At 42.9% G+C, this 17,344-nt stretch overlaps 1 protein-coding gene across 1 annotated transcript in view; it reads right to left on the bottom strand.

The window, feature by feature from the left end:
- nphs1 (NPHS1 adhesion molecule, nephrin) overlaps positions 1-17,344 on the bottom strand; it is a 38,954-nt gene that overhangs the window by 16,191 nt on the left and 5,419 nt on the right. The window contains exons 3-9 of the mRNA XM_073485453.1: positions 14,031-14,153; positions 7,329-7,451; positions 6,523-6,604; positions 4,582-4,685; positions 2,685-2,806; positions 2,316-2,487; positions 961-1,118 (exon numbers count right to left, since the gene is read on the bottom strand). Of these exons, the coding sequence (XP_073341554.1) occupies positions 961-1,118; positions 2,316-2,487; positions 2,685-2,806; positions 4,582-4,685; positions 6,523-6,604; positions 7,329-7,451; positions 14,031-14,153 (884 nt within the window). The remainder of the gene's footprint in view (positions 1-960; positions 1,119-2,315; positions 2,488-2,684; positions 2,807-4,581; positions 4,686-6,522; positions 6,605-7,328; positions 7,452-14,030; positions 14,154-17,344) is intronic.

The raw sequence follows: 17,344 nt of genomic DNA, 5'->3' as shown, positions 1-17,344 counted from the left end.
ACAGAAAGCACACATGGCATTTCAGTGGGGGGGGACAGACAGCCTTGGTCTCTGGCACTCTCACTCTTCGTAAAAAAAAAAATCAGAGAGAAAAACAACCCACAATGGTTTGTGCTGGCGAATACAGATGGCAAATTAGCCGCTGTAATAACTGATGTTGTGCATGGTCTGTGATAAATAAGCATATTCATCTGACTCTTTCTGCTTTGCACGCTGTTATAAATTGAGCAAAGCGTCATTTTGCACCTGCCTGATAGCGGCCATGCCTATGCAGCACATCTGGTTATTAAAGCTATTATTGTGGTGATTACTGTAAAAGCCACAGTCAGAACGACTAACAAAGACACTGGACAGGAGCGTCAGTCTTCATTAACCTCACACTGTTTCAGATGCATTAAAGCTCACACACGGCACACTGAGTGCCTTGTGTAAGATCAAATGAAAATGCTGCTGCCAGATGAATAAAGAGCTTGTTTAATAACGCTCATCTTCTGTGTCAGCTTTTATTCACTTTGATCTTATTAACATACACAAAAGAGGAGAGGAGCTGCAGAATACTCCTTTTGGAATCGGCTGCTGATTCATTTGCGAGGCTGCAGCAGGGCCTATTCAGACTCTGCTCATGGTCATACTGTTTTTCTTTCATCTGAGAAAGTTCACATGAGGTCACATTTCATACTGGGGATTCTTTTAATTCAATGGGAGGCATTTTAAAAGTTTTTTGTTGGTGCAGTAAAGGCAAGCTTGAGTGAAGGGCAAAGCTTTTGCACTTTATCTGTTATGCTTTTTGCCTTGTGTTCACAGAAAAAGAAACAAAAACATGCCCTTTTCCAGTATCCTCTTTACTGGCCAGCATGATCCCCAATTATAACTCATTGTGTGCACTGTCTCTTGCTGGCATCGCTCTCTTCTCTTTGCCTTCTCCTCAGATACTGTAGATACATTTCAACTTTGTCTCACCTCTTCCATGGTTACAGCAGACGTGTTGAGCTCCTTGTAGCCTAGCCACCAGCGGATCTGGACAGGGGGATTACTGGAAGTGGCGTAGCAGCTCAGAATCAAGTCCTGCCCCTCGATGGCTGTGAGCTCACCCACCAGCTTCACCTCTGCGGGCTCGACTAATGTGCACGCACACACGCAAAGACATGTCAGTAAAAATATTGTGCCGTGAGTAGCACATTCAACAGCTACCTATTCTGATCACGGTGGCAGCGCAGCTATTTTCGGATGTGAAACATTGAGCTGTATCAAGGGGGAGAGGGAAAATCACTTTGAGTGGCAACTTGTTTTCTCAGGAGGTTTTCAGTGTGGTTTCTAAAGTCTGCTTCGTTTTAACCACAGGGGGAGACGGGGTACAATAGCTGCAGGCAAAGTGATGCAGCTGCATAAAGCCTTCAGGGGAATACAAAGGCTGGGGACTGAGCAGGCAGACACAAGGAAGGATGGGGTCATGTATGTAAATCTTATCCCACATGAGGCACAGGATGGGATGCATTTGAGCATGCCACACACAAAGACTGTTGAAATTACGCAGGTGCCGCGAGGTAAAAGAGGCATATTCATATTACACCGGTGAGACGTATTCTGTGCCCTCAAGCCTCTGCCAGTGCCTGGAGCATAGTCAGGCAGTCAGCGGCTCATTTTCAAAATCCCTGAATGGATGACTGGGAGGCATGGCACCAGGGCCTTGGTGAGGAAAGCACTGGAGTACCTTCAGCCACCTTTACATAGCATGAGCAAGAGATTTCTTTTAATTCAGAGCATATTTACATAAAATAGGAGCATTAATCGCGCAGCATTTAAAGCTCTGACTTACATTGTCTGGCTCTGTAGTGGAAATCAGGCTATTGTTAGGCTCAACGCACCAGGGCTGCTGAATATTAATTCTGTATTTGTTTTATTGTTGCTGAAACAAACATTTTATATTCAGAGAGAAAAGTATAATCTATTAACCATGGGCGTTACTGTCGCACAAAGTGTAGGCTTTACTGCCTCAGGACTGTGCATTGAAGCAATTCAGCTGAATTAGTGTAGCAGCAATGAAAGAGCACGCTCTGATACTAATCTGGAGGCAGTGGGAAATATGGGCTGCAGCCATAATAACCATTAGTTTCATTAATGATATTAGCATTAGAATTTATGCTGGGACAGCAAAAGAATTGGTTTTTGGAGGTAAGACTCTTATTATATTCCTCTGCCTCATGTCCATATCCTTAATAATCCATCGCTTTGAGTCCTGCCAGGGCTTTGTGTGTGTAAGTGTGTGTGTGTGTGTTTCAGTGCAGTGCACGATATTATGCATTATTTTCACTCACAGAGCACAGTGATTTTGCGGCTCACAGACAGAGGGGATTGGGACACCAGATTGACGCTCTCGCAGCACAGCACTGCCTGGTTGTCCTCCGGGGTGATCTTCAGGCGGAGGGCGTTGCTGGACTTCTGCACCACGATGTCCTCCTCCCAAATTGTAGACAGAATTCCACCATTCTGACATGAAGATGTACACATGAAAAAGGCAACATCAAGAACATGTTTGAATATTTGCAAGGCCCCCATATGGTGAAGTACAGAAGCGACTAACAATGGGATGCTTCCACTGCAAGTTTTCCAACTAAAATAGCTCATTTTGTCGGTGTGACAGCCTGCTTACAAAGCCTCCTTAACAGATGGTGCAGAAGATTTACCTTGGTCCAGTGGAGAGTGGCTAGGGGGTTTCCACCATGAGACACGCACTCCAACACAAGCACTCTCCCCGCTTTGACTTCCTCTCTCTCCAGACCCACAATAACTGGAGGCTGAGGTGGGACTGCCAGGAAGCGAGAGACAAAAATAAAAAATGGACTTGACAAATGGGAATAGCAAAGGGGACGATAGAAAACTAAAGAGAAAAAGGTGAGATGGGAAGAGAAGGGATGTAGTCACTCAGGGGAACAGCAGGATAGAGTGACCATCAATGGGACGACATAAAAAAGAAACTGCGCTGCGATGAGAACGCTCTCTGCAATTGAGTGGGAAGCATGCCTATTTGTAGCGACAAGGCCAATAAATTGGGCACATTGAACATGACTGTGGGATAAGAGGTCCAGATCTGATGAAAGCATTAAGTATTAAGCGAGCAGTGAGCTGGATCAAGTCCATAAAGCAAAATAACAGATGTTCAAACAGTAATAAGGCAACGTGAAATATGAATAAATTACAACCTCCTTGAATAAAATATATACGCAGTAAATAGGGGAGGACGGGCCTTTGTTATTGCAGCAATCAGTTTCAGAGAGCCGTCTGCAGACCCTGGGCCAGTGTGACAAATTGCCACCTTGCTAACAATCTGCCTGGCTGAAAATGGCCACCGCGCTGGCTTTGATGGGCTGGCATGCTGAGTAAGACTGCAGCGGTGGTCCCAAGTTCTGCAACATTAGCACTTAGCACAGAGCCCGCGTTGTTTAATACCAGGCAAAGGGATGGAGGGGAAAGGAGGAGTGCTCACGGTTATTGGTGATTGTTAAAACAGCAGCGGCGGCCTCTAATGTGGAGGAGTATAGATAGAGACAACATTAAGGTGTCTAGTCAGCCCGTGGATAATACGGCAGCCGAGCTGGAGGCTGCAGAAGGTGTCAGCAGCCACGCTCCACTTTAATCAACAACATGATTTAGGCCCCGGAGAAGCAGGTGGGTGGACTCTCAGGCCTAAACAATCAATTACTTCAACTGATCAACAGACTAGAAAATACTAAACCTACTGTAGTAAACAGTAGCTGCGGTGTCACACTGTTTGTGGATTTAGCGGCGATGGCTTTCATTGTTACCTCGCCAAATAAGAGGAAAAACGAAACAAAGAGGCACAGAAAGCAAGTGTGTCAGCTCACCTCTGTGTGCCGCTGTAACCGTTTTATTATATAATGTCAAGCGGTTTGTGATAATAACATGAAAGAAAAGGCAACAGCAAGTGCCTCCCCCCCTGCCTCAGTGGAGTCTAAATTTAATTTGAGCTGATGAGCACAAAAGTTGCCGGGTTAGTTTTGCAGGATTCATCATTATTAACGGCGGTAGCCTTAGCTTCGCATATTAGTTATTATAATACTGTTAAAAAATTCAGAACTTGAAGCCTCGCTGATGTAATCCATCTCAGTTGGTAAAATAATTGGGTTATGTGTTTTGGTTAACATTGGGGAAATGAGACTGAGGGTGTAAAAAAGGTTACGATTACTGAATAAAATAAATCTGAGCTAAACTAATTCAGAATTAATTGTAGTGTTGGTGCATGAATTTACATCGCGGACACTTTTACAGTAGGAAAACAGCCTGGACCTCCTGTTTTGGTCATATCAATCTCAGTCCACCAGGGGAAAGCTTTAAGAACTGGAGGCAGTCACACTCATGTTGTCTTGAAGTAGGTGTGAGTTTGCCTTCAGGTTCAATGTGTCTCCTCGGACCACTAACGCAGACTGAGTGCACAAGTCCGGATACCCTTGGGCCTCCCCGAGGTTGGGTTCCTGTGCGGTTGAGTGTGTTTGTATGCCAGTGTGTTTTTGTTAAACAGAGAGGGTGTTGACTGTCACTTTACAGACAGGTTGAGACACTCACAGTACACACTCATGGTCACTGTGGTCTCCACAGGCCGGAAAAGGGCGGGGTTGTTGGCGTGACATGCCAGCTGCCTCCCGTTGTCAGAGCTCAGAGCAGTGACCCTTCGAGAGGAAACAGAAAGAAAGAAGAAGAGAGAGGGATAAAAGGCAGTTCAGACAGAGTCATACAAAGTGCTAAAGCTCAAAATATCACAAAATGATAATGTCCGGCCACCAGTGGAACAGTTATTGTGCAATATGTAAGAATTTTAGTTTAAAACATTCAAACTGTACTGAAACGATCAACAGAATATGACGAAATTACAGTTTCGACATTATGTCAAAGAAGTTTATGTATTGTGTTGAAGAGATATCTACTGAAGTTAGCATGCTAACCAGCTAGCTGGGGGCCTGAAACCTCTTTCTCCCAGCGATCCAAAGCTCCTGTGCAAGTGGCGTAAACACCAACACTCCACTGGTAGTCCAGCTAGCTGCACTGCTAACTGGGCTAATACAATAACAGTAGCTTCAGTCACAGATGTGAAAAAAATGAAAATGTGATTAAAACTACTTGTTCTGCAGTAAAATGTCCCCTGTTACTGATTCATTATTATATATGACGTCATTGGATCATTATTACTGTTGTAGCTGGTGGAGGTGGAGCTAGTTTTAACTACTTTATGCAAAAAGTGTCTTAAACTTGCATTCCTTCTAATGGCCAGCAGGGTGCAACTCCACTGGTTTCAAAAATAAGTCTGATTGAATGTAAGCTTATGAGAAAATGACCCTACTTCTTACTTGATTTATTACCTCAATAAACTGTTTCTTAATGAGTTTATAGTCTCAATTGCTTGTTTCAAAGCTTTGTCAACACAGCATAATCATTTTGTCCCATTTCGAGTAAAATAAACAATAAAGCAGGGTATGCTCTAGGGCATCCTCAGGTTCTCGGTGATATACAATCTGTATCCTCCCCACCATGACGGCGACGGCTGTAATGCCAGACTCAAGACTTCAAAAATGGAAGCCCACAAATGTAATGGATATCACCACAGCGGGTTTACAATTACTAATAACTCACAGACATCTGAAGTATGACAAGGAGTCTCAACTAGACTCATATTTCCCAAAAAGTTGTGAACCCCAGCTTTAATCTTACACCATGTGTGGCATGTCAATATCTTACCCTGCGATTTTTTTCCCTTAATTTTCTCAATTTATACGTAAAAGAATTTTTATAAATCTAGTGGAGTAAAAAGTGCAATATTTTTCTGTGAAATGTAGCGGAGTCGAAGTATCATTTAGCAAAAGATGAAATGACTCAAGTAAAGTACAAGGCCCTTAAATTTGTCCTTAAGTAGTGGACTGGAGGACATTTGTGATGCACATTGAATGAGCCACTTGTCCCTGCAATGCAGTGCATTTATTCGAAGCCTAGTTTGCTTCTTCAGTGTACGTCTTCTATATCAAATTACAGTACAATGTCAAGCGTAACAATCACACATGGCCCACTGCTGTGTACGCTCAGTGTGAATATGAGGAAGAAGCATCAATATTGCTTAAGGCCTTGGCTGTTCTGCAATAGAGCTGAACAACGTTGCAGCTCCTCAGTACCAATGTTATCTCGGGATATGACAAGAGGTTATTATCTCTGACACAGAGGAGACAAGCAGGATTAAAGCAATCTATGGCCCTGTTTAATGTATAGGCACCTGGCGAACCGGCGAGGATCGGATCTGTCTCGCTGCTGGAATGTAATTTTGTGCATTTGACAGAAGCTAATTCAATCGCACAGTGCCAAGTAACAGTTCGCTGTGTGCAGAAATTCATTGTACTCGCTAAGACAGAAGGAGAAAATAAGAGCCGGGTGAAAACAAGGGAAACAAGAAACAAAGACAGGCTCGGAGAGATTGAGCAGGTTGGTGAGGAGAATGAGTCTGGCAGGCAGGCGAACACATACGTTACTTCAGCATGCGTGTTCAGGAGCTTATCCTTTGAGCCAGACATGGTGAAAGACTCTGCACCTGTCAGCTCGACTCCATCTGAAAGACACAATGGGGGGAAGGCACACAAAAAGGGAGAAGGCTGTGTGTAAACTTGTTCACGTGAGACGGAAACATCGGTGTTATGGAAATGGTAAATACTGGGATATTATGTTAGAGGTGGAGTATCTGTACGTCTAAACCTGTCTTTGAAATTAAATCAAATCAGTGTTATGTTACAATATCAAAACAACAAAATGACATTGTGCTGAACACAATAAAGATGTATATTTCAACAAGAAAAAACAGCACATGTATCAGCGTGTATCTCAGACCTACTGCACAATGCTGTAGATAAATTCACACCAAGAGAAACAAATAGAACATCTCTCCCTCTCTGTTTGAGCAATATACAGTATAATAGGTGTGACGGGGGAGCAACAAGCAAAAAGAGAAAATGAGAAAATTGCAGTTGTTTCTGTAAACAACTGGGAACTTGTCATACACTCACTGTACATGTAATTGTAAAGTCAGTGGAAATTGGAAATTCAAATGTTCAGGCTATTTCCTCCCACACAGAGTCTGCTCCTTTCAACTCTGCTGTTCGAAGAAGTCTTTACTGAGCTTGAATGTTACCATATGCAGTGTTCTTATGTTTATGCATTCAGCTTGCGACCTGTGGAGATCCAAGAATATAAAACAACGGAAAGGCTGCTGCCCTCAGATCTCACCCGTCTGGCTGACCATCTCTGTCACACTCAGTGCAGTTGAACAGGTGACTCACCTTTAAAAAGTGTGATTTCCGCCACAGGCTTTGCATCAGGGGCGACGCAGGTGACCGTGTATTTCTTCCCCGCCACCCAAGGTGTTGCCATGTCCATCTCGAAGTATGGCTTTGAAGGAGGAACTGAATGAAAGAAACAACAGCTCAAGTTGCATATTTATGGTAAAATGGTAAATGGACTGTATTTATATAGTGCTTTTCTAGACTTAGCATCCCCTTACAGCTCTCATACACTGGTGGCAGAGGCTACCATGCAAGGCGCCATCTGCTTATCGGATAACCAATTCATACGCATGGACACAAAGAGCTACTGGGAGCTAACGGGGGTCCAGTATTTTGCCTAAAGTCGCTTCGACGTGTAGACTACAGGGGCCGGGGATCAAACCACCGACCTTACAGCTGGAAGATGACTGCTGTAGCTCCTAAGTCCACAGTCAGATTGTTTTGAAATGAATACAAATTACATAGCTTTTTGTAATTAGTAACATAATCAGGCTTGGAGAGCAACGGAATACACTTGACAGGTGTCTCACACAACATCACTCTGGTCTTGAATTAAACCAAATACACAAATATGTATGTATCCTTACAGAATACATACTCGTTAAAAATCAAATAAAAGTCATCTTATTGATATTTCTTATCTCTATTCTTCATTTGCATATGTTTGGTTAATGGGTTTATTTAAAAGTAATGGAAAGTAATCAAGTCACATTGTGATACTTGGATTACTACGTTTTTTAACAGGTAATTAGTAACTGTATTGGAATACATTTTTAAAATAACCCTCCCAACTCTGAGCATAATGCATTCAATTACAAAAAAATGCAATCTAGTCAGAATACTTTTGGATTACTTCCAAATTGATCATTGAAAATATTGCACCAGATACTAAAAAAGGGCACAGCCACATGTTTTTATTAAACATCTAAAAACATTTTCAATGCAATTCAAATGCATTTTGCTTATTCAGCATTTACAGTTAAAACAGAAAACATTAAAATACTAAAATTATCAACAGATTATGAGGAAATAACAGTATATTTATATATATATATATATATATATATATATATATATATATATATATATATATATAAGCTCCTGTGCTAGCTAACATTCCGCCGGTTCTCTGAACGCCCAGTCCAGACTTCTAGCTACATGGCTAACTGAGCTAACTAGCTACCAGCAGCTATAGTTAGCTGCAATTACTGGTTAGAGTACTCAAAAACAGTACTGGCACAATCTACAGGTATACTGTGTGTATTCTTCAACACGTGAGATGCTACTTTACGATATTTAACTATTTTAACTACAATCCAATTAGGCATTTTTTCAAATGTAATCTGGTCTTATTACAGTTCCTTTTTGTAATCTGCTTACATAACCCTGATTACATGTAATACATTACGACCCAACTCTGTTTATCTCATAACTCTAATATCCATCACACTAATTTTGGGTTATTGGAAGCAGGCGCTATCGCAGATGGATATTAGCTTATGCAACGATATGATAATAAGGGCTGGTAACATTTGGGAGTGACTGGAATGTCATGCTGTCAGCTTTTGAGTGATTTACTACAGCGAGGTTTGATGTTCTGTTGAGTTAGAATACAAATTGTCTACACGAGGAGAATCAAGAGATGAAATAGTGATGAAACCAATCCAGCGCTAATCTATCATAGCAAACACCAAACACTTCTCTTCTCAGATCACCCCCAAGCTAAATATGTGCTTTCTAGATCAAAGCAGGCTTCACTTCTCCACTGTTCTACTCTACAATCCTTTTATCTGACCATAAATAGGAAATTCCAGGAAAGAAAAAAAAACAAAAAACACAGCTTTTAACACAAGGGACTGAAAATTGTTTGGCAGGAAATTGAGAAATCTGTCACCAACTAATCATCAAAGAGATTTCTGCAGATCTGTGAGCCATTCTTAAGCTAGACTATCAGTTCAATCATGCACGTGCCACAGAAACCTGAGCGCTCATTGTGCCAGCTTTAAGAGAGTAGATGAGCCCGTAGAATTAGAATCCATGTTTAAGGTTGTTTTTCTTTCATCAAAGATCAAGTGCAAAGGCTGTCTGAGTTCAGAAACAGAACAGGGTGTCTGCAAGTACAGGATTGATACATGCGTGTGAGAGAGACATGAAAGACTCTGGAGGAGACGTAAAGAGACACGGCAAGAATGAAAAGTGAGTGTAAGACGGGCTGCAGGGGCAGGTAGATGGCTGCTGTTGAATATCTGAGATAAACCCACAGCTAATGTGTGGGTAAAAAAAAAAAAACAGCTGGACCACAAGCAGCCACGCCAGCCAGCCATTTAGTTCCCCTCCATCTCCTTTGGCACATTACAATCAATGCCTGGCCACTAGGAGGAGCTGTTGCTGTGTGCAGAGTCGCCCACTGGCTCCAGTCTGCTATTGAGACAGATGAGATGTGGCTGCAGCTTCAAACTGATTTAAAAGAAGCAATTGAATCTGTGTGGACTGTGATGGGTTACCCAGAGCACTGCAGAGGCGCGCGTTGCAATAATGAGATGCATTTGTTTGTTTTTCCCCCCTCTTCCCTGAGAAGATGACTGGGCCATGCATCTATTGACAGCCCCTGCACTCTCAATCTACTCAGGCCCGCACGATTCACATAGGCGCGCCACTTGTTGTGCTCGAGGAGAGTCTGGCAGCCTAACAAATCCTAAAATAAGAATAATGATATGTTCGCAAATGAGGCAGGCAGGTATCTAATTTTTCCCTCGCTCGCACATGCTGGCCCGTTCCTCTTATCTCTCATTCACTCCATCATCCCTCTCTCCAGCAGCCCGGGCCCCTCCACCTCTCCACCCCGCCCATCTCCCACCCCCTTTCTCCCCACACTATCCTTCTTGACCACTGCAGTTAAACTGCAGAAGCGCGCGGGGGGGTGGGGGTGGGTGTGGTGGTGTGTGGGGGGGGTGGTGGTGTGTTCCAGCTTGGACTGGGAATTACAGCATGCCATCCATCACATCTGCAAACCATGTGACCCAATCAGCCCAGTCAGGATGAACTTACACGAGCACACACATTTGTACAAATGTGATAGCACATGTGGACGACAACAAAACACACATCCTATTCAATTTACCAGACATGCACTCAGAGCAAGGCACAGACAGCAAACAAGCTGTTCTCTTAATTAACTCCTTGTGCCCCTTCTTTGTCTACTTGGCTGTCTGCTTTTTTATTTTCTCTCTCTCTGTCTTTCTCTGTGTTTCTCTCTGCTTTCTAGCCCTATCTCTCTTATTAAGGTACATACCTGTATATGAACACAAAAATAGATAGGCATGCAAAGACTTGCTCCTGACGCTCAGACGAGGAACAGTGAGCCGCAAAATTCGATTCATTAGACAAATACAGACGGATGGATGGATAAGGCAGATAAGAAGCAGATTAGCAGACACACATCAATATGCATAAGCAGCTCTTTCCACCTATCTTTCTCTCTCATTCACATACAGATGCACACACACTCCTTTCTCTCCCTCGCACACAAACACCCAAAGATGAACTCGAGTCTACAGTGCATGCAGATTTGCACGCACAAACACACCGACACGGGCGAGCGAACGTGCAGGCAGAGCGACATTCATCTCACTTCACTCTCAAAAACAGGCGCCAGTGTGTGCGCACAGTAACATGTGATACTGATTCTCTGGAAAACATTGGAGAAGGCCCAGAGGATAAAACAGTCTCTTAAAAGCTTATTATGCTGAATTAAGGAAATAATGGAGAGTGGAAGATCAGACTTCTCAACACCAGGCAGACACAACTCATCGGTTTTATCTCTGGAAGACAATGATTGGCTAAATCTACATCCACACACATGCACGAGGATGTATTTTTATACTCGCATGTGCATGAAAACACATTCACACACGCGTTGTAGGTCTCAGGTGTGTGATCTCTGGCAATGAAAGCCTCTAAAACAGCACTCTCTTTCAGCTCTGTCTCCCTCTTCACGTCTGCGTCTCCATTAACAGAAATTATTTCACACGCATGCAAGGCCTGAACTGACTCGAAGGTAAATCTACCTTATAGCAGAGAAACAGAACATCTCAGTTGTCTCCTTTAGTGTCTCATTTACCATTTAGGAGAGCCTCATGTGGTAATTGTACAGACCCTGACACTGTAACATCAGTCTGGCGCTGTGATATGCACACCAGTGTACAGTATAACACACCGTCCTCTGATGGGGGTTATATCTTGGGCAACTGTCAGAACTTTCCGTGAACGAAGATGAATAAAGTCACCATGTTCTACGTTGCTTGTGCCCCCATTTATAAGTTGTTCCATTATTCATAACAGGGAATCATAAAATGAAGGCTCATTATATACTCTTCAAGTGCTAAACTCATTAGCTACCGCAAAAAACCTCACCATAGCCCTGGTTCCTAAAATGTCCTCTAACCTCCAACCAACACTGATAATAAGCTTACACACATGGGCACACTCACTCACACACACATATCTCTCTAAGACCCGGCTATGGCAACTGAATGAGTAACACAGTCTAAAACCAGAACACATCAAATGACTGTTTTGAACGTTTGCAGGAGGCATCTGTACGGGCGTGCAATGCGGCGAGGGAGAGAGTTGTTCATTAATAGGATTAAATGCTAAGGCTAATGGTATAAACCGAGACACAGGATGTGTCAGGTATGTGACGGGCACAGTGCGGGGTAAGTTTTAGCAGAGGAGGGGGTTTCAGGGGAGGGGGTAGAGGTTGTTATTGTCATGGATTACTCACTGCCACTTGATCTGCCTATTGCAGTAATCCCCTATCTAAGCTCCGCAGGAAGGCAAAAACACACAGGAGTTATGTTGCACCAATGGAAATGTCTTGAAAACATCTCTTTGTAAGCCCATGGATGGGGCTTATTGACATTTTTCCCTCCATCTCCGCTACTCACTGCCTGTGGTGATCCATCTTGAATTAGCCAGTCATGATAGCACTCCCTCTGACCCAAGAATCCAATTATTTGACCAGCAATCTCTGTTTTGTTTTCACATCCCTACCATCTTTCCCCCCTCCCACTGTATCTCCCTCGTAAAGAGTTTATAGTGTTTTGATTTGATGCAGGGCTTGATGGGATATGGCCACGGCTGACTGGCCAGGGGTGTGGGGCCTTGGGAGCTGTAGTTCAGTGATGGAGAAGTCCGTGGGGAACTCATCAGAGACAGTGCTCTTCAAAAGGATGCACAGTTTCCAGTCCCAGTTCAGCACTAACAGGAGATTGAATTCATCAGCTCATTATAAAGCCCCAGATTAGTCACGTATTTTGAATCAGTTGAGTTGGTGGTGTGGAACAAATGACCCTTTAGGACCAAGGCTGCGGAGTGCTTTTTAAGTCAGTCGCTTCACTCTTTGCCCTTTGCAACCGTACAGCTGCAAATGTCCATCTCAATCGGTCAACAGCTGGATAGTGTTCCCCGGACGCTGAACAAAAACACCAGCTGAGGCGTGTGGAAAGGATTCAGATGTGAGGATCACAGGGCAGCAGTAGGTTTCAGTCATGGTAAATACGACTACCAGCAACCGCCTGATGCAACACGAACATAATTCCCACACATTTTGACCTTTCTCGACAAAGCCGAAAGCAATTTGTGTTGACTTTGTGCATGTGGGCGCACATGCAATAGCCTTCTCAGATGTGATAAATGTGGGAGTCAAGCCTGCTGCGGCTGCAGGTGTAGGCCTGCTGTAGGACATGAGACTGCTGCAGTGTAGAGCAGAACGTAGCCATTCAAAGGAGACGTCTGCGGTCTATGCCTCTTCCTACCCCACACCACCCGCCATCCCTCCCACCGACCCATTGATGTCAGAAAAACCTGCCTTCTTCCCAGAGGAGAGTGAGGCGGCTAGAATTGCCCCGGCAACACTCCCTCCCCTCTGAAAAAAACCCTCTCCATGGTCACCAAAGAGAAAGCCTGAAAGCGAGGGAGAGAGGGTGAAAATGTGCACCGGCGAGAATGGGGAGGGGGATGTAAGTAAATGAAGTGCGCCTGGAGAAGAAAGGTTCTTTTAGAGTCCTTTCCTTGCCACATATGGGCTTGCTCCCACAAGCAAGAAGGGAAAGGGAGAGTGAGATACCGGTTGTTATAGAGCAACAACAGGTGGTCCAATGTAGTCGCACAATTACATCTTTTCCAGCACATGTCTGAGTGGGAACTTTTCAATCACTCCTGTTATAATTTATTCCTGTGCGAGGCAGAGACATGGATCACCCCGAGGCTGCCAGGGAATCCAGGCTCTACTGATACTTTATATTGTGCAGCTGCTGGTTAGAGCCACAGACCTACTGGAACATGTGGGGATGACACAGTGCTTGTTAAAGGAATAAATACTGTCCGAAAAGTTGGAAAAATTGCGACTTTCTTCATGGTTCATGCATGCTTCAAATGTGATTTGCGCTTGAAGGAAACCGCTGAGCTCTACTGTGCCAAGGACACTTTCAATTTAGTCCCTGTACTCAAGTGTGCGACTGCCTTATGTTAAGCAAATTGAAGCTCTTTATCAATAGAAATGAATATTTAACAGCTCTTTATATGCTGATTACTGGTCAAGAGGTTGTGTATGTTACTGGAGTACTGAGGATGCTCACTGTGCCACATTGTTTTGTTACTGTCTGACCAAAAATACATGTTTATGAGACCCCAGCTCACTTAGCACGTTGACCCAGGCTGTACTGGAAATGATTGCTCCACTGTCCTCAGAACGACCTGCTTGACATTCGTAGAGGGTGTCATCTTCCAGTTGTGCTTTTTCAATCTGAAGATGATACTGTCCTGGAATTGACAAGGAGAGATTAATTACGTTTGTGACACATTATGTTGTGATAAGGATGTGCTCACTAAATACATGTATATAATTACAAAGAGGAGGGTTTCATTTAGTTTTTCTTGTTCACACCCCACTGAATACAACACTCGCTGTTCAGAGTTGTGGCATGTATATCGATAAGTACCTCCTGCAGGCCCCGTTTCTTCTGTGTTGATTTCAGAGTGTCTGAATTACAGGCAATTTCCAACTTGGGAAATGGGAAAATTAACAATAAAAGCAATTTGTACAATGACATTGGCATTTCAATTCAGTGCAGTAATATTCTCTACGACTGACGTATGGCTGTTTGATTTGATTATAAATAGACTATTTTCGTATTTCTGTAAAAATGGAAACATCTGACTCGCTGAGAACCTCCTGCTGCAGGCATTTCCATTGACATGCAAGTGGTTGTCTATACTCATAGCAGAGGCATTTTGTTTCAGAATGAATTTCCAGTATGGTAAATGAAATCCAATCTCGGATTCACAACGCTGACTGAATAAACTGTCTATTAATTGATGCCAGGCAGAATCCTCCTCTCTCTGTCTCTCTTCTGATAGTCTGGTACGCCAACAGGGCTTGATTTGTTTGATGCATTGCCATAACCTGTGGGGATTAGATGATGTTCAGTGTTGGTTTTCCAGCTCCTGATTCTCTGGCTCAGAGCCTACTAACATGTGCAAAATAGTATCTTGGTCTGACAACCGCCCAGGCCTAAAAATGCATGTGTCAAGTAAGCTGGCAAGATAATTAACACCAACCAGAAGCAATTTTCACATCTAAGTTATCATTGAGTGCAGGGAGAGAGAGACATTGAAGTTATTAATCATATTCCTCTTTCCTGAAATTACTCACAAATAGTGCAATCAAGTTGCAGAAAGAGTGTATTTATGGTAGGGGCGATGTCGGATGGCTGCAACGAGATTTGCTTATTTGTCCATTACCCTGTATTTATTTCAGCTAGGGCCTTCAAAATTTTGGGATACAGTATATCTGCATAGCCATTATGCCTGCAGTGCATATTATATATAGTATATTCTCTCCTCTGCAAATCTGCATTTGTGTATAGGCCCTAAAGCTGGAAACACATATTGTTACGTAATTGGAAAAGGCTAGTCCCATAGCAAAGGGATTGGGAAGGAGAACAGCCCAATCGCCAGGATATAATTTTAGCAATTAACGTTTCTGCAAACCACAGATACTACCAAGATTCTAATTTGTAGTAAACGTCCCATATTATGTTCATATTAAATGCTTATTAGCTGACTTTAACATCAGGAGGGGACAGTGGCAACCTTTAGTACAGCCAGCAAGGCTACCAAACGGTCGAGTGCAGTTTGACTCACAAAAGTGGATATTTTAAAGGACGACTGTGGATATTTCCATTCATTTTAGTCGCGTCAAAAGCAAGTGTTTTTAAGGAGACCTGGGGTCATTTTCAGAGGTTTTTGTGATGACCAAAACTGGCTATTTTTCACGGGAGGTCAGACCATCTCAAGCCATGATTGTGCTGACAAAAACATGGTATTTAAAGCCAAACCCTGATGTTTTCCTAACCCTGACCGTGTGCTCTTTGTGCCTTAACCATAGCAGAGCATAAGCACAGTATTGTGACAAGACAGAAATACAAAATTCAACCTAAACAAACATAAAGTTGCAACATAAAGACCTCTGTGGTTTTTTTATCATCTATTTTTGCGATTGGGATGAGTAGAAATCTAACTAGTGTCAAGGCTGTTGATCTTGATTCAGACAACTTTTTTCCATCATTCAGTCAGCAGAGTATAAGCTCAGTTTCTCATAAGCAGGCAGTATGTAACAGTAAATATTCCACCATTTAAGACCAGACCCTTTCCAGTTTTTATATCATCCAGTTTGCTGGTGCTAATCTTTTACACCTTGTACAAACTGATTGAATGTTAAGATTGTGCAATGAAGGCTTAACTGTTTCTCAATCAAGAGTGAAAGCATCTACACAATGTGACAGGCGCCAACCAGCTGAAGGGTCTTTATCGCATCTTTTTCTTGCTCTGTTCGGTTTTACATACTTCAGGGTCAACGATATTTGGGCCTGGGCCTACAACATTCATTTAGCTTGATGACAACTTAATTTGCAAAGACGTTCTTCTGTCGCCAACATGCCACAAACAAGAAATATCGGCAAGTGGTCAAGTTGAAATTCATGTGTGACTTTTGTTCACAAATTTATAAATGTTTGATGTTGATAATAGTTAGCTGTTATTAATTTAAGAAAAAATATGCAAAACTTGCTGTGTATGTGATGTCATGTGAACATGAGTGTTCATTCATAATTGAATTTTGCCTGATTGACTGGCTGCATGCCATGTATTACAATTAAATTGCACCTTGTGGACCAATCACTGAAAATAAATTCTCATTTAATGCTTTGGTGCCTTGAACAAGCTGTTTTATCTGTTCTGCTGTGTGTTTGTCTTTACAATGCACATTGTTACGCACAAATGCATGAAATCCCAGATCTGGGCTCACGTCCATACACATTTACATTATCGCTTTGGTTTGGGGGTAAACTGAGGGTGCTACATCCACTGTAAGTGCGTGTTGAAATCAATGCTGGTTTTCTCCTGTGGCCGTGTGATTTCCGACTTTTTTGAAGCATCGATAAACATCAGTGACGGTGACAATCAGTGAAAACTGTTGGAGTATCAAGTGCAGTCAAGTGTCATCATAAATGATTTTGCTCTTTCCGTGCAGCGTAAAGTGATTGCATACATCAGTCTGTAGTTGCTTTTCCTGATAAAGTGTACCTGCGCTGATGGCCATTTTATTCATGAGTGTATGTTGGAGTGTTTGACAGCTTGTGTGTGTTTGTTTTCCTTATGTTTGCGAGTAGATATTCTTATTTAGTAGTAGCTGGGGTAAAAATAGGCCCTACCTTGTGTTATACCTCTCATAATTTGCTCACTGACAACCAATCAGCTGACAAACAACTTTTAAGTGTTTTGTACGTTTGTTTTTCATGTAAACTCTCTGCATTATCAGCATGGACAATGTGTGCATGGGCATCTATGCATGTCTCAGTGTTTATGTGTCGCTGGCGGTAACCCACACTGTGAAACAGTGAAGTGCGGCTTGTCGAGTTGCGGGCTGATCAGGAACAGATGCTCTTCTCTTA

The sequence above is a fragment of the Pagrus major genome, chromosome 17, assembly GCF_040436345.1.
Source record: "Pagrus major chromosome 17, Pma_NU_1.0".
NCBI classification, from domain to species: Eukaryota; Metazoa; Chordata; class Actinopteri; order Spariformes; family Sparidae; genus Pagrus; species Pagrus major.
This window is presented reverse-complemented; position numbering and strand designations above follow the sequence as displayed.